We start from the raw sequence: 27,677 nt of genomic DNA, 5'->3' as shown, positions 1-27,677 counted from the left end.
TACACAGGTTGCTGGTGTGGAAAGGAGACCTGAAGTCTACATACGTATATTTTGATGACATTGTGAACCTTATCAAGGAGGAATTAATACACAACAATGTATGCCATTACGAAGATGATTCACTGTTCATTCATACACACACACACACACACACACACACACACACACACACACTGACACACATTGTTCACTCACCACAAATAATATAATACGACCCTATGTTTGTGCAGCTCATAGATGCATATGCCGAAGTATTACATGAACAACAACAGGTGGTCAACCCAACTTCAGATGAAGCATTATTCATCTTCACGAGCATGTATTTGGTAAAATCTAACATTCCATTTTTTGCTAATGTGAATTTGAAACTTCAAAGTCCATTAATTATTTGTCCAATGTGTACAAAAAGTGATACGTGGGTACCATCCTCGCAAAAGAAGTAAACACATTGATACACATGTGAAAAACTACCAAGGAGAGAGATACCTACTATTCTCATTGCACCATGACTTCCACTGGACGATAGTTGTGTATGATACTAAAGACAATTTGTGGAGGCATTATAACTCATTGCACCCAAGGACAGGCATACATGACCCGTATATCGACCAAGCAAAGGAAGTTGTAAGTAGCTATTATTGTACACAAATATGAATTATTGTCATGCGTTAAATTCCAAAAATGAATGTACACATACATATGTTCGTTGGTGCCTAATGTGAAATTCCCTACACAGAAGAAGTATATCGAGAACATTGTGCGCGTTATTGGCGAGTCATCACCGCTATGGACTAAGTTAGCAGGCCAATATCCATCACAACCAATCATATCAATTGATGTCTGTCCTCGACAGGGTAACGACTCGTAAGCCTCACTACATTTTTTAGAAATCCTCCATAACCATTATGCAAACATATATGTCAAGTGCCAATCATAACCATTTTGCATTTACAGGGTGGACTGCGGACCTGCAGTATGTTATATCATGCGAGCGCACATACACCATGAAGAAATTGTTGGCAGCCTTACTAGTTTTGAATGGTGTGGACTACGAGACTTATTAGTACATAGTTTTTTAAATCATAAGAAAACAGAGCGTCATTAAAACCTATAGGTGGGTGGTGTCCACCTACAAACTAACCAACACTCGATATGAATCAATTGCTTTGACATTTTGACACAACAATTGATTGTAAATCAGTGATACGACATCTATTAATGGAAAAAAGCCACTTGTGAATTTTGGTCTAACTTTGGTGTTATTATGTTAATTTATGCGATTGTTTGAACCCGATTGTTCCATAATATACATATTTTGTGTAGAAATGTTCACATTTTCTACATGACATCATTACGGATAACATACACAGGTGTGAATATTCCCATTTGTTCTCATTCATAACAGTTGTGAATGTTATTCATCTCTGCCAAATGTGAACATTCACATCTGTACTACTAATGTGAATGTTCATATGCACTTATGTTTTACAGATGTGAATGTTCACAGTTATACCACTGATGTGAATGTTCATATTCACTTATGATATATTGTTGTGTTATTATGTTAATTTATGCGATTGTTTGAACTCGATTGTTCTATAATACACATATTTTGTGCAGAAATGTTCACATTCTCTATATGACATCATTACAGATAATATACACAGGTGTAAATATTCACATTTGTTCTTATTCATAACAGTTGTGAATGTTCACACCATGTCAATCTGTGTGCATGTGAAAGTTCACATCACAGTTTATATTCATGTCAACATTGACAACAATAATGTAAAAAAATTCAACCCCTGTGCGAGTATTCACATAATATGATTCTTTTACGCAACTGTGAATGTCCACATCATGTATTCATCATTCAAACATCAACAAAATATCAGTTTGGTACCCAAAAAAGAAAAAAGAAAAAACACAAATCAAATACTAAGTTTGCCAAACTATTATTATGTTTGCCAATACAACGTAATCTTATTGCAACACAATGTTTGCCAACACAACACAATCTTATTTCAAAAATCAATATAAAAATCCCATGTAAAACACAATGTTAAAATGAAAAATGTACACCCTATATCGGCTTCTTACATGATTTTCGATTATGGCTTCTCAACTTATCACATCTCCCGCACCTTATTTCCTTCAGTTTCTCACCCCTTGATGGGATTCCATTCTTTTTCGGCCTTTCGGGTGGTCTTTTCACAGTTGGTGGGTATATAGTGAAGTTCGTGGGATCAAAAGGCGACTTTTTCACCGATGGTATAGGGAATATGACACCCAAATAGGCTGCACGATATGTCTTTACATGAAAATAATGTTCCACACAATCATTGAGATTGTAGCGGCTCTTCTGAATAGCAATCACAGCATGGTCACATGGGAATCCATTGATTTGCCATTTGAAGCAAGAACACGTACGCCTTGTAATATCAATTGTAACAGATGGTATCGAATGAACTTCAAACATATCCTCATTGGCTTTGCTAACTTGCTAAGACCTACTGTTGTTGAACGAATCAACAAGCATTTGTTTCAAATGTAGGACAAATAAGTTCATTCCACTTGTTTACTTGGTCATGTCGTGCAAACATTTGCCGCATCAACTAAGTACGAATTGTGTCCACCATTTGAGTGATAGGAAGATTGTGTGATTCTTTAATCCAATTATTAAATGATTCCGCCGCATTGGATGTCATCTCCCCATAACGCATGCCCTTGTACAATATCACAAACATTGTACAATACTGAATTTAATTTCTTCGAAACTGAATATAAAATTTCATATTGCCACAAAACATAACTGAAAATTCACATCGCTACCATTCTAAACTTGACAAATGGAATACATTAGGAAATTATTATTACTTGAAGTATGAATTTGGCCAGTGCTCAGGTGCCAAGTCCTTGAAAAAATTATGTGCTCGTTGCTTACCCTCTTCTTTTAATTTCTCAAGCTTTTCATGGAACCCTACCACAGTTGGCTTGTAAGCACAGTCACCCAAACTACTAACTAGGTGATCCCTAAATCCATTATCAATTCCTTTCATCCAGTCTCTTAAATTGTTCTTTAAGTGTTGTAAGTAATAACCGTGGTGAGCCGATGTGAACATCTTTGGCATTGCTTCTAACAGACCAAGATTACGATCCGAAATAAAAGTAATCTGGCACTTACCATCAACAACCTTCCCAAGTTCGTGCAAGAACCATGACCAATTGGTCGTGGTCTCTGAATCAACAATCGCAAATGCAACAGGAAATAGACCTACAACACAACACCATTCAACAACTGATCAAAATATTCCAATGTGAATATTAACACAAGTACTTACAAAAACACTATAAAGCAACCAGGTCATGTGAATGTTCACACTGTGTAATGGTCAGTCATATATCTACACTGTGCCACTCAATGCAAATATTTACATAAATACACAGCTAAAAAAAAAAAACTAACCATTGTTTCCATCTTTCGTCGTTTCTGCAAGTAGCTGACCTTTGTACTTTTCTTTAAGGAATGTTCTATCTAGGAATAGCAAAGGCCGACAAGAATTGTATCCAAAAATACACACAGCGGATGATACAAAGAAATGACAAAACTGTTGACTACTCGCATCATAATCAATATTGACATAACTCCCCAAATTCTAACGCATCACAGCATCCGAATATTACCGCAACTGGTCAAACGATAATGAGTGATCTCTATGAATAATAGCCTTTGCTTTCTTCACACCCAACCATACCACGTGGTAACTCACATCTAGCCCATAATCCCTCTTCAAAATAGTCACCACCTCACATGGCCGAGTCAACGGCTTGTCCCTCACAATTTCAGATTAGTACTCGACACCAAATCAGAACTAACTCTCGAATTCTTTGATGTTCGAACATCCGTACCATAACTATACAAATCACTGAACTTCTTAATATAGAAAAAACCATTTGCTCGTTGTGCTCTACAATGTATAGACCACAAGTAACCTCTCTTCTCGCGCATTGCACACACCGCAGTAACCCTTGTTGTCTCATTCTTGACATACATAAACTAAAACCCGCATTGGATTGCATACTTACATAAAACATCACGAAATTCTTGTGCACCTCCGACAAACTGTTGTCCCACATGCGTAATACCATTTGCCCAATGGGCTGACAACAACACCTTCTCTTTATGGTGGCAAAATCTCTAGAGTGCATCAATTTCTTCCTTACCTCCCACATGTATCGACCCAAAGCTACTCGACTAACCAATATCACATTTCAAATCAACGACAACCTCTACATGGTGTAACCCCCAGTGATTTGGCAAGCAATAATATGTTCTGAAATTCTTCGTCATTGTCCAAATTACACCTATTAATCCCAGGTAGTCGACAGAACAATGAAATAGAACAAGCAGACAACTCGTCCCATTTTCACACAACCACTCCACCAAACGCGAATAACATAATGCACGAACCACATTTATTACAATTGTACTGCAACCATATGTGCACACCAACATCATAAAGGTATCCATCTCCTATAAAAACACAACAAAACAAAAGTCAACAACCATGCAACAACCATTCGAATTCTAATACATACAATAATTCATACTATATGAACATTCACATTGTGCAAACTAAATGCCTATGTGTACAGTTTCACTTCTAAATCCATAGTGAAAACTATCACCACCATCCTTGCACAACATATAACATTTTACAAGTTCAAAATCACAACACCACAATAAGGTGACATTACACAACATGCAAGCAACTCTCCATAATCTCATATTAACAACATGTGAACATTCACATTGTTACATATACTCTGAATTATCTTTCCCACACAGAGCCTCATTAAGCAAACATTAAAGTAAAATGAGAACATCTACATTCTTTACATAATCTGAATGACCTCTCCTCCACAGGTCCACGTAAAATCCATATAATTAAACAAACAGAGCATCTGATCCATATCAATAAAAAAATAGAGCATCTCATCCATCATACAAATCAAAACATAAACTGAAAATGTATTAATAACTAAAATGATACTAACCTTAATCATGCAATCTTGCACTCGTCTTGTAACTCGAAAATAACTGATTTAAACTAGTTATACTCCAGAAAATGTCACAACTGAATACCGTCCAATCCGTCGTCTTCACTCCAAAATCACCGAACCATACTACAACAGCAACAATGAAACCCTAGCACATCAAAGCCTTGAAACGAGCATGAAAAATAGAAACGTGTCCATCTGAGGCCTCGTTTGGGAACAGGCTAATTTAGTAAATTTTTGGCTATTTGGCTAAAAAAGTAGGTAAAAAAAACTTATATGTTTGGGATGACTTTTTGGCTAATTACGAAAAGATGTACAAAAAGTAGAGAGAAAAGAGAATCTTTGACTTTTTTGTATGAGTTGTTGGCTTTTTGGCTAAAAATGTAACTTTTTGACTTTTTGGCTAAAAAGGTAAGTCCCCAAACGGGGCCTGAATTAGAATGATGATCAAAAGTGTGAAGATAGAAACTACCAAAACAGAATAAACGAAAAAAAGGCAACATCGTTTGTGTATCAACACAATATATACATATAAGGGCATAATAATCTATTTGAAAATATAAAATTAGTAAAATGGACCTGATGGAATAAAAAGAAAAGTAGATGAGACTAATCAGGTTATAATAAGCCTTTGTGAACTTAATGGGTTATAACAACTTTAAAATGTATTTATCAATAAAAAACTCATTAAAAATTATATGTATTTATTAAAATAAAATATAATACAATTTATTTTGTTTTTTAATTATAAAGTGAGGTGGGTGATGTGACGTGGAGAGAGAGCAGAATTATGATGTGTGTGACATGCCTTGGAGAGTGTGAGAGTGTGTCAGTGTGTGTTGTGAGGTGAGAGAGATTTTAGAGGTAAGGATTATGTGTTGGTAATATATTTTGAGCAATGATACATCACTTTAATGATGTGATAGAAAATAAAAATAAATAAAATTAAAGTCAAAATATCACATTATAGTGGGGTCCACTCTTATTAAAGTTCATTAAAGCTCTTTTATTAGAGCTTTCAATCATTTTTCATATATTTTTCATTTGTCAATGCTGTTACAATTTTCAAACATTTCCCAATAATTTGTGATTTAGAGTATTCACAGTGGGATGACTAAAAAAGTATGTTAAGGTATATGTTATATGACAAAAAGTAATAAAAGTGGGATTTAAAAATATGTGTTAAGATAAGTTAAGAGTTTGTTAATTTTAGAGAGTGAGTAGTGGTATAATGGATGTGTTGAAAGATGTGTTAATATATATATATATAATAAATAAAATAAATAAATAATTTAATTTAATCAAAAATTTCAAGCCAAAAAAAAAATCCTAACAAGTAAAAAAAAAAAATTCAGTTGACTGCCAGTTGATCGCCCAGACGTTTGGCCGATCAACCGATCAAACCTTTTTCTTGAAAGGTTCGAACATCAGAGATGGATTTCCAGCGAGACGTCCGGGAGGACTTCCGGCCAGACGTCTGAGAAGACTTCCCCAGGCACACATCTCTCTCTTCCTTCGCTAGCTAAAACGCTAGCCACAATTAACACACAAGTAACACACCCATTAACACACCCATTATAGCACCCAACAGTGTTTTTGGCTAGCTAAAAGCTAACACATGACACTAAAGTCTTATTTGTCATAATTTAAAAAAGTCAAAAAGTCACTATTTTATTTCAGTCACATTATCTCTTTATCACATTACTTCAAACTCAACCCATATCCAACCCATATTTCATAAAAAAACAAAAAATACATTTATTTAGAATATCTCAAACAACCCTTTAACATACTCACTAATGCATCCATTGTAGATGCTCTTACATCTTCAATCTGAATCCACTGTAAGGTAATTCTCTCTTACTTTTTACTCTTAAATTGTGTTTAGTTAGAAAATTTAAAAAGAAATTTAAAAATAAATAAATAAAATATATCTTTAATTTCACATATCTTGTTTCTTTTTTTAAAAAAATTGTTTCTCAAATTTCCGCACCAAACAAAATTTACCTTACCAACGAGAGGAAAACAGAGAGAGAATAGAGGAGTTTCCATTTTCCATTTTCCAATCATCACACTCTCTTTCACAGGCTAGGCTAGATATACACCTGCAATTCCCTTCCGTCCGATGACTGCAGTCCAATTTCAAATCACAGAACAGAGAGTGAGAACAGAAACCTAGAAGGAGGAGACACAAAAACCCTAGATTTGCTTCTGTAAGCCAATTTCTCCTCTATTTCTTTCGTTTTCCTTTACCTTTCTCTGCAATTCTTTGTTATATATGTTTGTATAGGTATGGATTTTATTTGATCATTGTATCATCATCATTTGGGTCCTGATTTTGTATGGACCTATACAACGTGTTTGTAGTTATAGGCATGTTTGAATTTTATGGCTGACTGAACTCAACCTTGACATACCAATTTGGTTGTTTATAGGTAATATTGTTCTTTTCTTTTGTGCTTGCAGTTGTTTTGTTTTCGTTGTTTGTGGTAATTTTGCTTGAATTTTATGTGTTTGGAGTCTATCCCCTAATTTTGATTTTATGTTGACTCTGTTGAGCCAATTTTGTTGTTTATAGTAATTTTTTTTTTATATATAATATATATTGTTTATTGAAATTAGTTTGCATATGGTTTTTATTGATTTTGAGATAGAGTGCCTCGGATATAATGTGGTGGGTGTTAGAGAAGAAAGGGGTAACAAAATGTTATATTGATATACTTATAAAAAAAAAATGTTATATTGATATGATTAGGGATATGTATAAATGAGTGATAACCATCGGTTGTTGGAAGGACAAGTGAATTTCCAATTATTGTAGGTTACACTAAGGATCAACTTTAAATTCTTATCTTTTTGCTTTAGTTATGGGTGAGTTGACGAAAAATATTTAAGATGATGTGCCACGGTGTATGTTTTTTGCAGATGATATCGTGTTAATGAATGAGGCTAGAGAAAGAGTTAACACTAAGTTGGAGACTTGGAGAGAAGCACTTGAATCTAAAGGATTTAGGATAGGCAAAATTAACACAAAGTACATAGAGGAGAAGTGAAAATTGAGAATCAAAAACTATCTAAGAGAACATTTTTGTTATTTAGGATCGATTATCAAAACGGCTAAGGAGATTGGAGCGAATGTGGTCCATTGAATCAAGGCGCGGTGGCTTAAGTGGCAGAGTGCGTTTGGGGTACTGTGCGATAAATGAGTACCCACTAGACTAAAAGGAAAGTTTTATAGAATGGCTATTAGACCAGCGATGTTGTATGGGTCGGAATGTTGGGCAACTAAGAAACAACATGTAGATAAAATGAGTGTTGTTAAGATGAGGATGCTAAGGTGGATGTGTGACAAGACTAGAAAAGATAGAGTTAGGAATGAGTATATTTGAGTATGGATAGAAGTAGTACCGATAGAAGATAAGTTGAGGAAAAATAGATTGAAATGGTTTGGTCATATACAACGGAGACCAACAGATGCAGTAGTGAAGAGATGTGATACAGTGACGGTAGATGGATGTGTTAGGAGAAGGGGCAGACCCAGATTGAAGTAAGGTAGTGTAGTAAATAGAGATATGAACATCCGTAATTTGACTAACGAAATGGTCTTGAATAGAGTCGAATGGAGAAGAACGATTTATGTAGCTAACCCCATTTGATGGGACTTAAGGCTTAGTTTGGTTTGATTATTTTCTTTATATATTCTTTCTTCTTTCTTTTTCCTGTTTAATGGAATCTACAGAACTTGCCTATAGTAGCATGGTGAGCAATTGCCCTAGGCGAAATCTTAGGATGGGGCCTCTTATGTAATACCAAAAAATAAAAAGGTTTATGGGTAAAATGACAAGTACAATTATAAAATAAAATTTACTTACAATACATTATCATATGAAGAAAATCATTAATAAAGATAAAAATCTTGTTTCTAAAAAGCACGGACACTTCTACGGAGGAAGCATGTCATGTCATGTCCAACACGACACTCTTTGGATACTCCTAAAAGCATGTCCAACACTTCTTCAATTTGTCTTGATTAAAATATTAAATTCATAACATTGGACACTTTAGCAACACTTCATGGGCACTTCGGCGACACTTCTTGAACCCCCCCAAATACGTCCTATATGATTAATCCCTTCATTATAACAATGTTCTCCATTCTTCATAACATAATTTATGCATTCTACATATGTTTTGAAATATTTATAAGATGAATACATTGTGTAATACAATGTTATTTAATTGTTTTGCATTGTTTATAATTTAATTGCTATGTAGATGATATCTTGATGTTTAATGTAAAAAATGTGTTGTGTTATATTTTTTTTTAATTATTTTTTAATAAATTATTCATATATATGGCATATAATAAATTTATAAAAATACAAATTTTTAATGTATCCCAAGCTTGTTGTGTCCTACTTTTTTTGAAAATTGACGTGTTGACGTGTCAGTGTTATGTCCATGTCTGTGCTACTTAGCTTGTCTTATTGCTTTAGAGTTTAGTAAAATCCAGTTCACAACAATAGGGAAAAAAACGCTAAACAAAATTCAAAGTAGTAATACCAAATAAAAATTGAACCACTACAACAAAATATCACTTAAACATTACTCTTCTCACTTTTCTTATCTTCAAAATTACTAATTAAGTTTGTATAATCTAGTTTATCTGCCATATCCTTTTCAATGGATAGAATAGTTAATCTATTTAATTTTTCTTGTGACAAATGGTTGATTGAACGTAAGATTTTATCAACTTTTTTTGGAAAGCTTACTGCTAATGAGATGGAATAAGGTACTGTTTGGTTTTCTAGAATGAGATGGAATAAAATGAAATGGTCATTCTTTAGCCTTCCTATGAAATGACCATTCCCTTACAATGATAAATGATGATTCCATTTGCAATACATTGTTCATCATGTCCTTTTAGTGAACCAAACATGAGAATGGACATCATGATTGAATGATCATTCCATTCTATTTCATTCCAATGAATCAAACACTACCTAAGGGCTTACATAATTTGGGGGCCCAAGGCTGCCTTTGTGCCTTACCCTCAAGGTCAACACTGACAAATGCAGATTCCAAAAATATTCCTTTTGATTGGCTAGCACAAACTTAGCTTCCTTTTATCATAAATGTTGAAAGATAGAAAGGTACGAAGCAAATGTTGAGGTTGAGGTCTCTAAAAGAATGTGATTTAAAGGCTGATGAATAAGCCTTACTAACATGATTGATATCTTTCTCAAAATTTACCAAGTGGTACACAAGCCCCATCATTCATGGAACAACCCTCTATTTTCACCAATGGATGGAAGTGTGTACAGGTTGCATCTACTGGTGGATAAGCTTGGTACAGTACATAATTCTTACATACAAGTATAAGCGCATCATAAGAGCTCTTGGTTTGGGCAAACAATATGTATAACATTTTTGTTAGATTGTGTTCTCTCTTGATATCTGCCCTGACTTATCTAATTTACAAAAAACACACACACACACACATACACAATTATAATAGTTTATGCACTTTTTTTTCTTGTCTAAATACGACTTAATAAAAGTTTCCCTTTTTTTTCCGTTCATATATATATTTTTTTTGTTATAATATTGTAACTGACATCTTTTTTTATTCCTTACCCCTTTACATTTGTTCATGGCAATTTTGTCAATTTGTTTATGAAATGCTTTTTATCTTTCTCCTTATAATATTGAATTTTTAACTGCAGGCTCTAATGTAGCAATGTCAGGAAAGGTCCCAGCTTCATTAAGATACATAAATAATCCAAGATATACCTCTCTTCCATCATCCAGGAGCTTCAAATCAAAATTTCTAGTTGTTACTTGCCCATATGAGACTGCTTTTGCCTTGCATTGGAGAGACTTTCAACAGTTATGTTTCTTTAGTGTAGTTCATGACCCATCAACCAGCATTTACAAGTAAGTCCTAAAATAAAAAATGGCTTCATGGCCTAAGGAAGAAAATAATTTGAATTTACGTACATTTACAAAAGTAGACTTATTTTTTTGTTTTTTGTTATTTCCAGCAAGATATGCAAGGAGTGTACCTCGCACCTTGAGATAGACTTGATTCTTAGGCACATCTTGTGAATTAATCGAAAATAAGGCTTACATAATAGGATTACTTTTATATACCTATTCCCATAGATTTGATCGGAATTAAGGCTTTATTTAGGAACAGACTTTTTTAGGAACTTTTTGGCTAAAATATGAGGTAAAAAAAATTAGTATGTTTGGGATGACTTTTTGATTTTTTATGAAAAAATATGCAAAAAGTAGAGAGAAAATGGAATATTTGACTTTTTGGTATAGGTTGTTGATTTTTTGATTTTTTGATTTTTTGGTTTTTTTAGTAACTTTTTGGCTTTTAGGCTAAAAAGTGATGTTACTAAGGTCAAGTTTGGCATAACCTAAATAATACAAAAAGTTAAAAAGTCATTATCCTATTTAAGTCATATCATCCTATTTAAATCACATCACCTCTCTAACACATCACATCAAATCCAACCCAAACCCAACCCATATGAGCCAATAAGTCAAAAAGTGCACTTTTTTAGAACATCCCAAACCAACCCTAAATGAGGCCTAAGACATCATTTATGCATTTTCATCTTAAAATAACTTTTCGCTTTCCAATAAGCCTTGGCACTGCTGTGTTCTATGATATCTAAAACATGATTTGCATTTTTATTACACCAGAAGAATTGGCCTTGTGCCTTTTTTCTATTTGAATGGAAGCAGAAATTCCAGGAAAATTTTTCATTCCTTGCATATCACTTCAAATTGTGTTACATGAAGTGAGATGTGAGGTGAATGGGGTGTCTTCAGTAAACATGTCTTCAAGTGTTTGTATAAACTAGTGATATACTATGGTATTCTCTCTATCATACCCAAATGGCAGGTGATACCATCATTAGAAGGCGCCACTTTGATCCTTTGATCCTTGGTTATGCTAAATCTTCATGATCTTGCCTTAACTTTTTCTTCTGCAAAGTGGTTATATTCTACAATCACATTTTACCTTAATATCCTTGAAAATGTATCTCATCATTCTTAGTTTTTTTAATCTTATCTTTCTTATTTGTTGGAAAATAATAGAAAAATAAGCAACTTATATCGTTGAATTTAGCCAAACTAACTCAGAAATCTTGAACGGTTTAGGAGGATGGGTTGGTCAATCAGGAGCAGCATAGATGGCAATGGATTGGATTCTCCTCCTACGAATGGCACCAGTGGTAGGACTCGATTATTTAGGGCTATTCAAGCTCTTCAAGTCAAATTGAATGCTAGAATCCAGGAGATCAAGAATGGATTTTTCATGAAAGCGCTGTTTTTCTTGATTGGGTTTTATTGTGCAACAGCCTTCTCCACTGTCATAGGACAAACTGGTGACTGGGATATTTTGTCTGCTGGCTTGGCTGTGATTGTGGTTGAGGGAATTGGTGCTCTCATGTACAAAGCTTCTTTTCCTCTACTCAACAACATCAAGAGCCTTATTACCATGTTTAATTTTTGGAAGGCTGGGCTTTCCTTGGGTCTTTTCTTGGATGCATTCAAATACGAAATAGATAACATTCTTGGGTTACCCAACCCTTTTAATTTTGAATTAGATGCATTATTTCACTTTTTTGTATGAAATTTTAGTTCTTTTGAAAGCTTATTTAACTCCTAATTCCGCTTGCTGATATTTCAAAAGTTGCTGATTGGAATGTTTGCTTGTTTGCTTTCACTTCACACATTTAGGATAAGGGAAACATAGATGAAATTGTAATCAATATTTGACCTGCTAATTGTTTACACACATAGCCTTGGGAGCTTGGATGAGAGACTAATAAATTTTTGCATAAAAGCTTTTCGAGTATGAGGCAATGAATTCAAAGCCCGTGATTGATGGTTTGCAGCTGAAAGCGTGGCTCTAAGATACAAGAGAAGATTTGAGCAGAGTTTTATGATGTATTCTTTTTGGATGGCACATCGCTGACACTTGTATCGTATTATGGTGATTGTATTGTTAATTTACTTTTTTTTTTCTCTTTTTTTTTTTTTTTTCGAGCTCGAAATAGGTCCAATCAGTATTATGTGAAGGCACTTTTTTCGTATATGGTGTATCGTATTGTCAATTTACTCTTTTTTCTGAGCTCGAAATTTGTCCAATTTCGATACCTGTGATTGTTGGAACTTGTGGTATTCTTTTCTCCATACATTAGAAGTAAATAAATCAAATTCTGAAATTCAAGAATATGTAATGAATAAATATTGGAGTGTTGAAACTCTGGTTTCTGTATTTTTCTTGAAAAACCTGTCTTTAAGAAAAACATTTCAAAAAGAGATGTAGTTGATGAGAGACTGAGTAGAAACGAGTGTACTTAGAGCCCTTGGCATATTTAGAGGTTTTCATACTGAATCTTCTTCATTTTTTCTTTTTTAACTTATGTGGCATTTACTGCCGTGCACCTCATGGGGTCCATTTCGGATCATATTTTGATAATCTAAATAATTTATTTTTTAAAAAATATAGAGTATAATATACACCAAACCAAACCAAACCAAACGAAGCCTTAAGTCCCATCAAATGGGGTCGGCTACATGAATCTTTCTTCTCCACGCGGCCCTATCAAAGGCCATTTCATTAGTCAAATTAAGTAGATTCATATCTCTATTTATAACGCTAGTCAACGTTAATCTAGGCCTACCCCGTCTCCTAACACTTTCATCTACCGTTACAGTATCGCATCTCTTCACTACTGTCTCTGTTGGTCTCCGTTGAATATGACCAAACCATCTCAAACGATTCTCTCTCAACTTATCTTCTATCGGTGCTACTCCTACCCATTCCCGAATACACTCATTCCTAATCCTGTCCTGTCTAGTCTTACCACACATCCACCTTAGCATCCTCATCTCAGCCACACTCATCTTATCTACATGTTGTTTCTTAGTTGCCCAACACTCCGTCCCATACAACATAGCTGGTCTAATAGCCGTTCTATAAAACTTACCTTTTAGTCTAGTGGGTATTCGTTTATCGCACAATACCCCAGACGCACTTCTCCACTTACACCATCCCGCCTTAATCCTATGGGCCACATCTGCATCAATCTCTCCCGCTGTTGTGATAATCGACCCTAAATAACGAAAATGTTCACTCTTAGGCAGTTCTTGGTTCTCAATCTTCACTTCTCCTCTGCTTTCATTGTTACTGTTACTAAGGCCAAGTTTGGGAATACCCCAAAAAGCCAAAAAGCCAAAAAGTTACTCAAAAAGTTAAAAAGTTATCACTATTCACCAAAAGTCAACAATTACGGCTGCACAACTCCCAATTCTAATTTTCTCCTACAAATCAATTTTTACAATTTTTTATTACACATTTTTCCATAAAAAGTCAAAAAGTTAACCCAAACATTCATATTTTCAACCTCAACTTTTTAGTCTAAAAAGACAAAAAGTGCACTTATTTAGTCTTCCCAAACTTGGCCTAAATTTACACTCCATGTACTCTGTCTTAGTTCTGCTTATTCGAAACCCTTTAGATTCAAGAGCTTTTCTCCAGATCTCCAACTTTGTGTTAACTCCTTCTCTAGTCTCATCCACTAACACAATATCGTCTGCAAAAAGCATACACCATGGCACGTCATCCTGAATATTTATCGTCAACTCGTCCATAACTAAAGCAAAAAGATAAGGACTTAAGGTAGATCCTTGGTGTAACCCTACAGTGATAGGAAATTCATTTGTTTCTCCAGCTGGCGATCTAATAGTGGTCACCACCCCTTCATACATGTCCCTAATCACGTCAATGTAGCCTTTTGTCACCCCTTTCTTCTCTAACGCCCACCATATTATATCTCGGGGCACTCTGTCATATGCTTTCTCAAGGTCGAAAAAATATATATATATATATATATAGAGTATAATATACTTATAAAAAATCAAATTGATCAGATATCAATAACATCATCAAATCACATTTGTTTTCAATTTTATACTTACAATCTTATTTGCAATTCATTTTTCTTATCTACAAATGTGATTTGATAAAGGTATTATTGATTGGACATCAATGGCATCTTTATCAAATCACATTTGTTTTCAATTTTATACTTGCAATCTTATTTGCAATTCATTTTTTTTATTTACAAATGTGATTTTATGAAAGTACTATTTCAATATCCGATCAATTTGATTTTTATATAAGTACATGTTCTACTCGATATTTCTTAAAAAATAAACAATTTAGATCATTAAAACAGAACCCAAAACAGGCACCACAAGGCGCACAACAGTCACTGCTGTGCAGTGGGCACTGCAGTGACCCTCTCTCCGTATGGCATAACTCAAAGAAAAACAAGAGAAACAGCATACAGCTAATTTGCTCATAGGTTCCCTTGGTTGAGAAGGGAAGTCACAAATGTAACTTTTGCTACAAAAGAAAATGGATCATGAACTGATATACCATTTTTTTTTTTTTTTTTTGAGTTACTTCTCACGAACCAATATAGATTAATGAAAACAAACTCTGTAGATGTTAGGGAAATCAAAATTTCCTTATTCCATGGCATTTGAAATGCATCTGATACAAAGCTTTCAAAATAAAATGCCTCTTATGGATATACTGAAATGAGATTATATCTAGCTCTTACTGAAAGGCAACGGATATCAGATGGACCTTTCCTGCAGTAGGACCATGCAAACCAAGTTGAGCTGAAACGATGCACAAATTTCATTACAACACGTGCACCATTTTAAGTGACTGTTAGGAGAGATAGGGATGGTGGCAGAGCAAAAATGAAATTTGTTCGTATCCCCATTATCGTCTTCGCAGAAAAACAACAGGGTTCTTCGTTTCTTCACCTCATTCAACTTCTGTTCATTTCAGCACCTGCTTCCATAAAACACCAAATTAAAAATCAACAGAAATGGCATTAACTCTACTTGTCAAATCCCTTTTACAAAATAAAAGAACAAACTATCCTTACTGAAAAAATAAATAAATAAAAGGCAAACTTCACTTTACCCTCAGTGTTTTGGGCCATGTGTTGTTTACCCCACTGACATTTAGAAATGACCATATAATCTCCACGTGATTTGTGAACTGAAGTGCACCATTAAAAGTTCTGTCCAATTTCACAAGTGTGAAACAAGTGACAGACATAAAGGGGTTATATGCTCATTTTCAAAGTTCAAGGGGGTAAATTGCATATGGAATAAAGAACAAGGGTTAATGTGCACTTTGCTTTCCAAACAAATGACGAAAATACATGATAATTTGAGTCTTTTTCATTAAATCGTTAATGGGCTTAACGGTACACTTTAGTCCACAAACGACAAGCGATTTATGCGGTCATTTCCAAATGTTATGAGGGTAAACCACACATGACCCAAACCACATGGGGTAAAATGAAGTTTGCCTATAAAAAATTAAAATACAATAGGGTTGAGTGCCAAACGATTCTACATGAAGTACAGAGATGTAGGGAAAAAATTGTCTGATATTTTAAAATAGGCAAAGTCAATTCTCTGTTTCATTTCAGTTATATTGGTTACAAAACTCCAATAAACTAAAAAAAAATGTGATTAATTTGATTGATCACCTATTTTAGCCTCTCTTTTTTTCTTTTTTGATTGATCACCTAAGGTAGATCTTTGATTGATCATCTTGAAGTTTTTGTGCAAAATCAACATAATTTGTACAGAGGTTTGTACCCTTAAGTAGAAAAATGATTTCAAAAATCTTTCATATATTTCATGGAACTTTGAAAATTAGTAAATCTTTATTGGATCGAGTTGAGTCATCATAAAGTTTTAGCAGAGACTGCAAAAGGCTTGTTAAAGGAGGCATACGATATACCAGTATACAATGTGAAGATAAACAGACCGAATGAGAGCACAAAAATTTAGATATGGTTTAATATTAAGAATACCTCAACTGCAGCAAAAATCGGGCGAACTTGTTCAAATATCTCATCTTCTGTTCCTACAGCACGAATCTGCATTTGGTTTCCATTACTATAACAACTTTATAATTCTACAAAATTAAATTAACTGAATGATCAAAACTCAAGATGAACAGTATCCCAGCTAAGCCAACTAGGGCAGTCAATTTGAATTAATATGAACTGACTGAAAAACATATACGATTATGAAAAATGAGCCTAAAATTGTAGCAACTCAAGTTAATTCCATATCCTCAATACGTATTGAACCAATACCTTGTAAAGTTTTCCTTTCTGAGAATAGTAGTTGATAACAGGAAGATTTAAAGATGTAAACACTTCAAGACGCTTTCTGACTGTATCTTTATTATCATCAACTCGCCCCTGAATCAAAAGAGAAATCACACTTCATTATGGTAGAGAAGGAAGAAGACAAAAGGTTTTCTAAGCAATTCTATTTGAAATTCTGTAGTAAAAACCTGATTACGGCTTAGCACTCGTTTCACCATCTCGTCTTCAGGGCAATCAAAGAAAAGCACAATGTTCGGTTCTGCTCCAATCTGCATCTAGAATAAAGCTGGTCATTGCAGGTTATTCAGCGTAATTAGTCCAATAGTAATTGGAGTTCTTACATTACAGCCATTTCTCTAAAACTATTTCATGCATGAGTGGCTACTTCATAGTTTGATTTACATATCTCATTACATTGGAAGGAATTATTATGACTCATCTCTCCCTAGGGTTTCACAACATTTTAGAAACGAAAATCATTTTGAAGGCAGATGCAGATGCTTATCCCCATCAAATATTACTTGAAACATATCAGAGATAAACAAAGAGACGAAACATGTTTCCCGTTAAACGCTGTCATAAGAAAAAGACACTCACAATTCGTTCATATGTCCTACGGTTCTCTTCAGTCCGTGGGAAACCATCAATGAGGAATTTATCATTATCACTTGATTCAATTGCCCTTTGGATCAGTTTGACTGTTACATTAGAAGGAACAATTTTTCCTTCCTTGATTGTGTCAAGAATCATGGCACTGAAATAAAATAAAAAATAAAAAAATTGACGATCAATAGAGGACATCACACAATTTGAAGGCATGCTAAATAGAGCCTCAACAGAGAACTTAGTATGCTTACCCATTCTCACTATTGGAAGATATTTCATTCCGTAACAGATCTCCAGCACTTAAGTGTGTGAATCCAAAGTTCTCAACAATCTTAGCACACTGTGTACCTTTTCCGCTACCAGGGCCTCCTGAAACAATAGGATATTAATGGATTGGCATCATACTCTCCCAACTGTAGTCATGTTTATGGTAAACATTTCAAAGGCATCATGATACATAGTATACATACTCAATAGGTATTCACAGTGGAATAGATAGTAGTTCACAGCTATCTGTCTACATTTTATGAAACTGGATGTTATAAAATATCTCAAGCTAATCACCATTAAACGCAATGTTTAAAAAGCATGACAACTGGTATCTTACTTGCAATGCATTTTTCATCAGGGGAAAAATACATCTTGATGTCAATGGCAGTATGGGTAATTGTAAACTCTTTTTTATTTTCTTTTTTTTTTTTGTTTAAGTAATTGTAAACTTGTTGGGCATTATACAAACACATCCAAGAGTAACATGTCATTTGTTATGTTATACTAAGAATAAAATTAACACACATACCCTAATTGTACGATCTTAGATGTCATCAACATAAATATTTGAAAACTTTGATATATAACATGATTATCAAAATTAAGTTGAACATGCATTAACGCATTCCTTTCACACTTCAAACATTAATTGTACAGCATGAGAGTGTCTCAAGTTAGATGTAGGATTTACATGTTTAAGAGCAGGAACAAGAACAAGCAATGCACAATAACACAAGTCACTCTTCTGGGTGAAAAGTAAATAACAAAAATGTTCCACAAGAATACAAAGTTGATTACCCAAAACAAAAGTTATGAACGGAGGTTTCTCTTTGTTGGGAATTCGACCTTTTTCCTACATCCAAATAAGGTCATAACATAACATAACATAAATAACCCATCTGAAATCTCACTAAAATTAAAATTAGATCATTAGAAACTCTTTATAATACGCTTGTGTGTATGAATACAGTAATTTTGATGCTCAACACTTTAGATAAAAGGCAAGAACTAGAAAATCACATTTTGTATTTGTAGAGTAACGTATCTATGCAGTAAGAAATTAATTGTTAACCGAATATATAAGTTCAAAATCCATCTTAGTAAATGACAAAAGGTTATATAACCGTGACAAAACGTTATATAACCGTAAGACCAGCGATAATATATATTGTAGAGCTCCTTTCCTAATAGCTCGAGTTTTTGAGACAATGGTGCTCTAACATGATATTAAAGCTAATGTTAAAAGAGGTCTTGAGTTCAAATTTCACCATTTACATTTAGTTTTTTTACATACTCGGATGTTTGCATCTTCACGTGCAAGATGAAATTGCCCATGAGGGAGGGTGTTAGAAAGCTAGATGTGCATTATGCTTTTGAGGCTAGTGGTGCTCTAACGTTTAAAATCCAGTGATGGGTTGTGATATGGATGAACTTGAACACAGTGCAAAGCAAGCGAAGGGTGAATAAAATATGCATCATCCTAGTTGAAAGAATATACCACGATAATGACGTAATCCACTACTAATAAGAATAGTGGACAAAATTTTGTTTGGGTAAGGATGTGCTGACGTCTGTAAATACATAAATTATTGGATAGTGAAATGTGACAGAGAAACATTGCATTCTCCACAGGCAATACATGAATAAATTCCATTTTTTTGGGTAAGTATACATGAGTAATTATAATCATTTAATCATTATAAAATTTTCTAAAAAAATTCTAGCAAACAAATGAGATTTTACAGAAAATTAAATCTGTAGATATGTAGACACGATTATAATATGCCATATTAGCTCAAATTCGAGGTACATCTCCCAAGACACAAACAACAAGCAATTAGATGATACCGGTGTCAAGATATCTGTACTGAATGCTTCCCAAATCTTCAATCCATAGGCTGCCTGCATCTAATAACAGAAACAATTATGTAGGGGCATATGTAAGGGAGATTAACGAAAGATCTGAATGTACAGCAATGCAAGAAAATATGTGAAAACAAGACGGTTGGGATTATCAAAACTTCAACAAACCAAAGAGACATGTCTCTGTTTGGATCTGCTACAAAGTACAAGTAGCTCCTATGAGAACTATCCTCTTCCAAATCCGAAAAATGTTCACTGTGTTTGGTTCATGGATTTGGATAGAGATTTGGAAAAGAAAAGGAAAAAGTTGGTTAAATGTGAATGAAATATAGTTACATTTTACGCATCTTTCACATACTTTCTCCGTTTCCATTTCCAAATCCCATCCATGAATCAAACACAGCCTAAAGTAGAAACTACATTGAACTAGATTAACTTGATCAATGAATGTGCCCATGAGAAATAACTCAAGTTAATCTAGTTCAATTTAGGTTCCTCAACATTCTCAATTGTGCCATTTCCTGGTTAAGAATCTAAAAATGAAACAATTTTTTAATTTCTTTTTTTACAACTTCTTGAACACAGGAAGGTGCATAAAATACTATCAGAACAGTTGTATAAAACAAAATTAAAATTAAAATCATTTTTAAGCAAAGAAGTCGCGAATTTGCTTTTTTCGATCATAAAAAGTACTTTCTAACACAAAAATAAATAAATAAAAATAAAAATAAAAATAAAAATAAAAATAAAAAAACTATGAAACGCTATCTAATATCTAACGTAGGTCAGCTGAGTGGAGATTTTAGTAATCTTAGGTCGCAAATATTGAAAAATCTAACGATTCACAAAACGCGAGCTTTCCTTTTCCCATTCATTTTCTCGGTAACCAAATAGACTGGACAAAGGAAGATCAGAAATCGCTACGACGATCATTATATGAAAATCAATGGGAAAAAATTGGGGATCAAAAGCAAATTGAAGTAAAAAAACGAGAGATCGGATCTGTACCTGGTTAAGAACCGATGCTTTCGATGAAGGTAACAGTGAAGAAAGTAGAGTCGCGCGCCTCCACATCTCTTGTTTCTTCACTCTTCTTCTTCTTCTTCTTCTCCCTCTCTCTCTCTCTCTCTCCCTCTCTATATGTGCGATCGCACAGTTGAGTTGAGTTCGAAATTGATTCAGTGAGGCATTACGTCGAGCGCTTCCCGTGCCATGTGGAGATTATGAACTTTGTGCATTGTAATGTGCTCACTCTGACGTCGTAACATTATGGCGTCGTTTGGGAAGTGATTATTTTAGTAGGTTATTTTAATTTTTGGCTATTTTAAGTAAGTTAAAATTTTTGTGTTTGGGAAGATGATTGGATTTTTTTGTGGTTGGATGTGATGTTTGTGAGAGAAAAAGTGAAATGATTATGGGTTTGATGTGATATTTTGTCTTATTAGCTATTTTAGCCTATTTTGTCTTTTTGTGATTTTTAGCCTAAATTTAGCTATTTTTTTTCTTCCCAAACACCTCCAAACAAGGGCATATTTATTTGAATGGAGTTGTGCCTTAGGTCTCATATTTTGGTTTAAGAATAGGGTCTTTAAATTTAAAAAATTGTTTTAAGTATAATTTGTTTTTTTTTTTTTTGGTGTTAAGATCAATTTAAAGGGCTCCATATTTATTAAAATAAAAATATATAAATAAATAAATAAAAAACAATAGGGCCCCTAAATTTGGTAAAACATATAAACATATATAACATAGGGCTCCTAAATTTGGCAAAATATTATAGGTTCAATGTTTTTTTTTTTTTTTTTTGGGTTTTAGGATCAATTTAAAGGGTCCCAAAATATTTTTTTAGGTCCATGTATGATTTACTCCATATTTATTTATAAGTGTAGTTTGGTCCATATTTATTAAAATGAAAATATATATTTAAAAAAAAGTGTTTGGGCTCAAGAAAAATAATACATACAATATATGGGCCCTATTTTTTTTATTTTTTATTTTTACCTTCTTTATCTATTAGATTTTAGTAGAATAAATAATTTTGCTCAAATTTTTTTACCTAGGTCTTTATCAATTTTAATTGAATAATTTTTTTCCTAATTTTGTTGTTTTAATTTTGTTTTATTAAGGCCCCGACGAACTCAGGGTCGGCCTTGAATGGACTGGAAACAGGGTGTAATTCAATGAATCTTGAGATATATAATTTTGGATTAATTACCAAAAACAAATAAATAAATAAAAAAATTCAGGGTTTTTGTGTGTTTTTCAATTCATACCCTAGAATTTTAATTTCGATAAATTAAACTTTAGAATTTCATTCGTATTTTAATCTAGCCCTTCCGTCCATCTCCGTCATATTAAGCTAACAGAAATCTGGACAAAATTTCATATTCAAACCCACATATTTAAACACTTACATCCCCCTCGTCATAATTCTGTTTCGCCTCATTTTTATATCGTTGGATTCACTTCATGGCTTAATTTTCATTCCACTTTTCATAAATCTTGTTTCACATCTTTTTTACTTGCCGTCGGAGTTTCGAAAGTTAGCCAAAAAATAGCTTTCTCTCTCTCTCTTTCTTTCTTTCTTTCTTTTTTTTTTTTCCTCCTCCTTCACGACTCCTTCTCCTGGCTTGCTGCTACTACTGCTGGTGCTTCATCATCATTATCGAGCAATACTACAAGCTATGTTTCAAATAACCTAGCAGACATGGTTGTGAATGCAACTTTGGCAGCAATAGCGAAACATGGAGCAACTGGAGAATCAGAAAGCAATGTCTACCAAATTGCTTTATCAGTCATGAACCCATTAGTTTTTCAAGATTTGGCCAATTTGTTTATAGCGACTTCGATTTTGACCTGACATTTTATCATGTTCCGAACTCGTGTTTCATGGTTCAATGTTGTTTTTCATCTCTTATTCCCCTCGTTGTTTCTAGGATTGGTTGTGTGTTTGGAACAGATTGGTTGCTTGATTTTCGAAACCTGTGTTGCCCAGATTTTTGCTCCTCCGCTCAAGCGGCCATTCTTGCGCTCAAGCAGGATTTGTAAACTCTCAGTATTTTTGCAGACCTGCAAATACTGGAAGAGTGTACTCTACGCGATGTCCTTCGTCTGCAAAACTTCTGAAAATATGTATTCTACGCTCGAGTGTCACTTCTTGCACTCGAACGAAACAATGTGTCTGACGCTTGAGCACCACTTTTCACGCTCGAGCGGACTGCGTATATATCAGTCTGTGAAGACGACTTTTTCAGGTTCACTTTTTCATTCTTTTCTCTCTCTAAAACTCTCTAAAACCCTAGATCTTAAGTTTCTTTCTCTAAAACTCATCTTCTCTCTACTATTTCAGCTAGATCCATTGGGATATTTACCCTAGTGCCTTTGAGAAAAAGGTAGAGCGTTTTAAGATCTTCATTTTGATCTTGGGTTTGAGCATCTTTGGAGTTTCATCCTTGCCTTGCTCATCTTCTCTCTTTGAGATAGGGGTTTTCTATACTTTCATATGGTTTTTAACTTAGTTATTCATTGTTGTGTAACGATAATAGGATATGGGAGTGTTATAGACAAACCTAGGGTTTGGGTTGTAAAATCAAAAGAGGAGTTTCTAAATGTATGTTGTAGAAGTAGTTATGAAGTTGAATATAAGGTTGTATGGTCACAAAATAGTTGATTTTGGCCCTTGGGTTGATATTTGGAAAAAGTGAGTTTGCCCTAAAATGATTCAAATATTTATTTTGTATAAATAAATGAAATGGGTGTTATAAATATGAAATTAGATGAATATTGAAATAAATGGTGGAGTTGGATATGTATTACCTCATACCTTCGAAAATTTTGAATAAATTATCTGTCTTGAGATTAAGGCCTCATTTGGGAACCTTTCCTTTTAGCCAAAAAGTCAAAAAGTTACTAAATTAGCCAAAAAACCAACAACCCATATCAAAAAGTCAAAGATTCTCTTTTTTCTCTACTTTTTGCACATCTTTTCGTAAAAAGCTAAAAAGTCATCCCAAACATACTAGTTTTTTTTAGCTCATATTTTAGCCAAATAGTCAAAAAGTTACTAAATTAGTCTGCTTCCAAACGAGGCCTAAATATCTGTTTAGAAATAATTGTGTTGGGCTATTGGGGAATAATAGCTATGATTGTTGTAAAAATTGCATGAGGATTAGGTAAATTAAAACTAATCTATTGTTGGTTGTCATTGAATATGACTATGTTTTAAATACATTATAAATGTATGATGTTTTGGAGGAGAAAGGGGATGTACTCCATGTTTGGGAGGAGATAGAGAATGGACTCTATTGAAATTAAGTTGGCCGGAGTGTCCTGACTGAAAGTCTCGAAATTGCGCATATACATGGGTGCTGATCCCGCGGACGAAATTTTCGTAAAATGGTAGATTAAAGTGTTTGTGTAGTAATTATGTTAATTGGAAAACCACTGAGTTGTAGTCTCAGTTGGGTTGTTGAAAGATAATGAAATTGGATCATGAATTGAAATGAATCGAAGGAAAATGGATTAAGAAATGAACTTAGTACTTTATGATTATATAAAATGTGAATGCTTTGTCATAGGCATGGTATATGCACATTGCAGTTATATCTTTGTTAAATCTCATATGTTATGCTAGATTATTCTTACTGGGCTTTGGCTCGCCCTATTTGAGAAAAACTATTTTCAGGTGTTGGTGATATGCCTCCGTCAAAGCAATAGTTTAGAGAGACATTTGGGAGCAAGAACTTCGTTCGTTTATTGTATTCTTTTGTATAGCCAAGGGCTTTGACTGTATTGAGCTAGGCTCACTTTTGTCGTAACCAAGTAATGACTTGGAAAGATGTAAGCATATAGGGCATATGATTACCTGTTTAGTTTTCAATTCTCTTATCATTATAACACATGCTGTTGATTTAGGATGAACAATTTGTGAATGCATATCACATGTGTTATCCTTTGTATACGGATGCTGATGAATAAAGGTATATTATCTTTATTATTTCTTCCGCTTATGGGTTGAGTTCATTGTATTATTTTGGGGGTGTTACATTGTTCCATCAACACTTCAAATCTGAGCCATGCATCGACTCAAAGAAAAGGCCAATTCATGTTCCAACAATGAAGCTCTTCAACTCCATGGAAGATTTCTCATCTCACCTTTGGAGAGACACTATTCAGCGAAGCGGTCTAGCTGTCATGGCCACTACTACTCCAAATGAAAAGTTGTCCCAAAAGCTTGAAAATATTTGCAGGAAATCAGTGGAGCAAGCAAAGTATTTGGTTAATATTTATCAGCCATACACCTTTTTTTTTTTTTCTTCTCTTTTTCCTTCTTCCTCCTTCCTCCTGGCTTACTGTTACTACTACTGCTGCTTCATCATCATTATCCGCAAGATAAGGTGGTGGCGGCAATGGTGGCGGTGTCGTCGAGTAGTGATAGGTATACAACTACACACAAAAATCAAAAACCAAATGGGTTGGTGAGCATATTAGGGCGCTTTGGTTTCCAATCAAGCATCATCCATTGCATCTCCCCTGTCAAGAATATTGTTGTGATAGCAACAAGAAGGAAAAAAAAGAAGAGAAAAATCTTATTTTTGGCCAACTTTCGGAGCTCCGACGACATGCAAAAAGAGGTGAAACAAAGCATATGAGGGATGGAATAAAAACTAGGCCATGAGTTAAATCTAACGACGCGAAAATGAGGTGATGCGGAGTTACGACAAGGGAGATACAAGTGCTTAAATATGTAGATTTGAATATGAAAATTTTGCCCAAAGAAAGAAAAATCTTATTTTTACCAACTTTGGGAGCTCCGACGGCAAGTAAACAGATGTGAAACAACGCATATGAAGAGTGGAATGAAAATTAAGCCATGAGGTGAATCCAACGACCTAAAAATGAAACGAAACGGAGTTCTGACGAAGGAGATACAAGTGTTTGAACATGTGGGTTTGAATCTGAAATTCTGCCCATATTTCTGTTAGTTTAATATGACAGATATGGACGGAGGGGCCAAATTAAAACACGGATGAAACTCTAAGATTTAATTTATCGAAATTGAAATTCTGGGGTTTAAATTGGAAAGCACATGAAACCCTGGGTTTTTTTTTTGTAATTAACCCTATAATTTTTGAATTATTTAATTAAAAATGATGTGCATTTATATTTACTTATTAATTATTTTTTATTCTTTTCACAAAATTAATTTTGAAATTTTTTTAAAAAAAATTAAAATTAAAATTTGAAAATTAAACCAAACGTGTCCTAAATTGTCTTTTTATTAATTAATCTAGAAAAAGGCTTGTTTAGGGGCTATGTATCCTATTCCGAGTTATGTTAGGAATCCCAAATAATTTATCAAATTTTCTACCAAACCTCTCACATAAGTGTGGGACCCACATATATGTGGATTTGTGTAGGTCTCACACCTCTGTGAAAGATTTGGTTGAAATTTTGGTAGATTATTTAAAATCTATAGCATTTTTCATCCTATCCCTCTCCTAGGATAACTAACAGTCTAGTTGGACTATTAGTCCAATCTATAATTTTTTAACCAAACAACAGACTACTCAATATGACGGGCATGAAGTGCAATCCCCTCCTTTCAATCCCTCCAAACAAACATTCCCAAAAGGTTTATTACAATTTAATACTCTTAAATTATCGTCAAAGTATCTATTTAATTTCTAAACTATTGATTAAGTCTAAGTATATACATCAAAGTCTATTTAATCCGTAAACTATTGACTAAATCTATTAACTCTCTAAATATTTGATTCAAATTTATTTAATCCCCAAAAGGATTATAAAAATAAAATATATGTCTATAAATATTATAAATTAGTAAAAGACCTTAGCAATTAAGATTTTATTAAATAAAAATTTTAAATTTTTATTTTTTCTTTAAAAATGTTTTATTTCGTTGTGCGTTTAAATTAATATTAGAGTCTAATTTCTCAATCGTAAAGTTATATAAGTATTAGATATACAAAAACAAAAAAGAAAGTAAAATTAGATAATTTAAATAATAACACTTCACTGCGAATAATAATAAAGCAAAATAATACATTAATTAATTTATAAATTAGTGAAAAACTTAAAGATAATCAATTATAAATTATAAATAAATTTTGACATATATTCCTAGATAAATGCAAGTACGTAGCCATTATAGAAGATATGTAAAAAAATACTATAGATAATTTACCTTTACTCTTATAAAGGAAATTCACCATAGGAATTGATGCTCACTTTCCAGTGATAGAATAAAACAAAAAATTCAAATAAAATTTTAACTAAATAGGATCTTTTATTAATTTATAAGTGTGGCCTTATATTTTAATTTATGATTCTTTCAAGAACTAAATATGTTTAAATTAAATATTTTAGGGATTTAATTTATTCATTCGATAGTTTAGAAACTAAATAGACTTTGATTTATATATTTTATAGAGTTGGTAGACTCAATTAATAATTTAGGAACCAAGTAGACAATTTGATAATAATTTAGAAGTATAAAGTGTAATACACCCAAAAAAAAATTTTTTTGGGGGGGGGGTTGGAATTGATTTTTTTTTTTTAGTATTTAGTGAATTTTTAATTTTTTTTAAAGTTTTAAATTTTATGTTCTACTCG

General features: G+C 33.5%; 3 protein-coding genes across 7 annotated transcripts; 1 reads left to right on the top strand and 2 right to left on the bottom strand.

Moving 5' to 3' along the window:
* Nucleotides 1-2,083: 2,083 nt before the first annotated feature.
* LOC145797681 (uncharacterized) lies at nucleotides 2,084-2,479 on the bottom strand. Its single transcript, XM_082885085.1, has one exon. The coding sequence runs from the start codon at nucleotides 2,477-2,479 to the stop codon at nucleotides 2,084-2,086; it is 396 nt and encodes a 131-aa protein (XP_082741211.1).
* Nucleotides 2,480-7,052: 4,573 nt separating this feature from the next.
* LOC114256348 (ycf20-like protein) lies at nucleotides 7,053-12,766 on the top strand. Of its 2 annotated transcripts, none has more exons than XM_028195982.2 (3): nucleotides 7,053-7,274; nucleotides 10,788-10,998; nucleotides 12,241-12,766. In XM_028195982.2, exons 2-3 carry the CDS (start codon nucleotides 10,802-10,804, stop codon nucleotides 12,713-12,715), a joined length of 672 nt encoding a protein of 223 aa, XP_028051783.1. In that variant the 5' UTR covers nucleotides 7,053-7,274; nucleotides 10,788-10,801; the 3' UTR covers nucleotides 12,716-12,766. The 2 variants fall into 2 exon arrangements, with proteins under 2 accessions (XP_028051783.1, XP_082738564.1); XM_082882438.1 differs by lacking the exon at nucleotides 7,053-7,274 and adding an exon at nucleotides 10,178-10,411.
* Nucleotides 12,767-15,422: 2,656 nt separating this feature from the next.
* On the bottom strand, nucleotides 15,423-21,314 carry LOC114256347 (P-loop containing nucleoside triphosphate hydrolases superfamily protein). Of its 4 annotated transcripts, none has more exons than XM_028195978.2 (9): nucleotides 21,051-21,314; nucleotides 20,028-20,087; nucleotides 18,978-19,032; nucleotides 18,161-18,278; nucleotides 17,901-18,057; nucleotides 17,492-17,572; nucleotides 17,289-17,396; nucleotides 17,001-17,066; nucleotides 15,423-15,958 (listed from the first exon to the last, which is right to left on the bottom strand). In XM_028195978.2, the coding sequence occupies exons 1-9, from the start codon at nucleotides 21,114-21,116 to the stop codon at nucleotides 15,947-15,949; spliced, it is 723 nt and encodes a 240-aa protein (XP_028051779.2). In that variant the 5' UTR covers nucleotides 21,117-21,314; the 3' UTR covers nucleotides 15,423-15,946. The 4 variants fall into 4 exon arrangements, with proteins under 4 accessions (XP_028051779.2, XP_028051778.2, XP_028051781.2 ...); XM_028195977.2 differs by having other exon boundaries at nucleotides 17,492-17,578; nucleotides 21,051-21,313; XM_028195980.2 differs by having other exon boundaries at nucleotides 20,028-20,081; nucleotides 21,051-21,313.
* Nucleotides 21,315-27,677: the final 6,363 nt, after the last annotated feature.

The sequence above is a fragment of the Camellia sinensis genome, chromosome 8 (assembly GCF_055761805.1).
Source record: "Camellia sinensis isolate YWXY chromosome 8, ASM5576180v1, whole genome shotgun sequence".
NCBI classification, from domain to species: Eukaryota; Viridiplantae; Streptophyta; class Magnoliopsida; order Ericales; family Theaceae; genus Camellia; species Camellia sinensis.
This window is presented reverse-complemented; position numbering and strand designations above follow the sequence as displayed.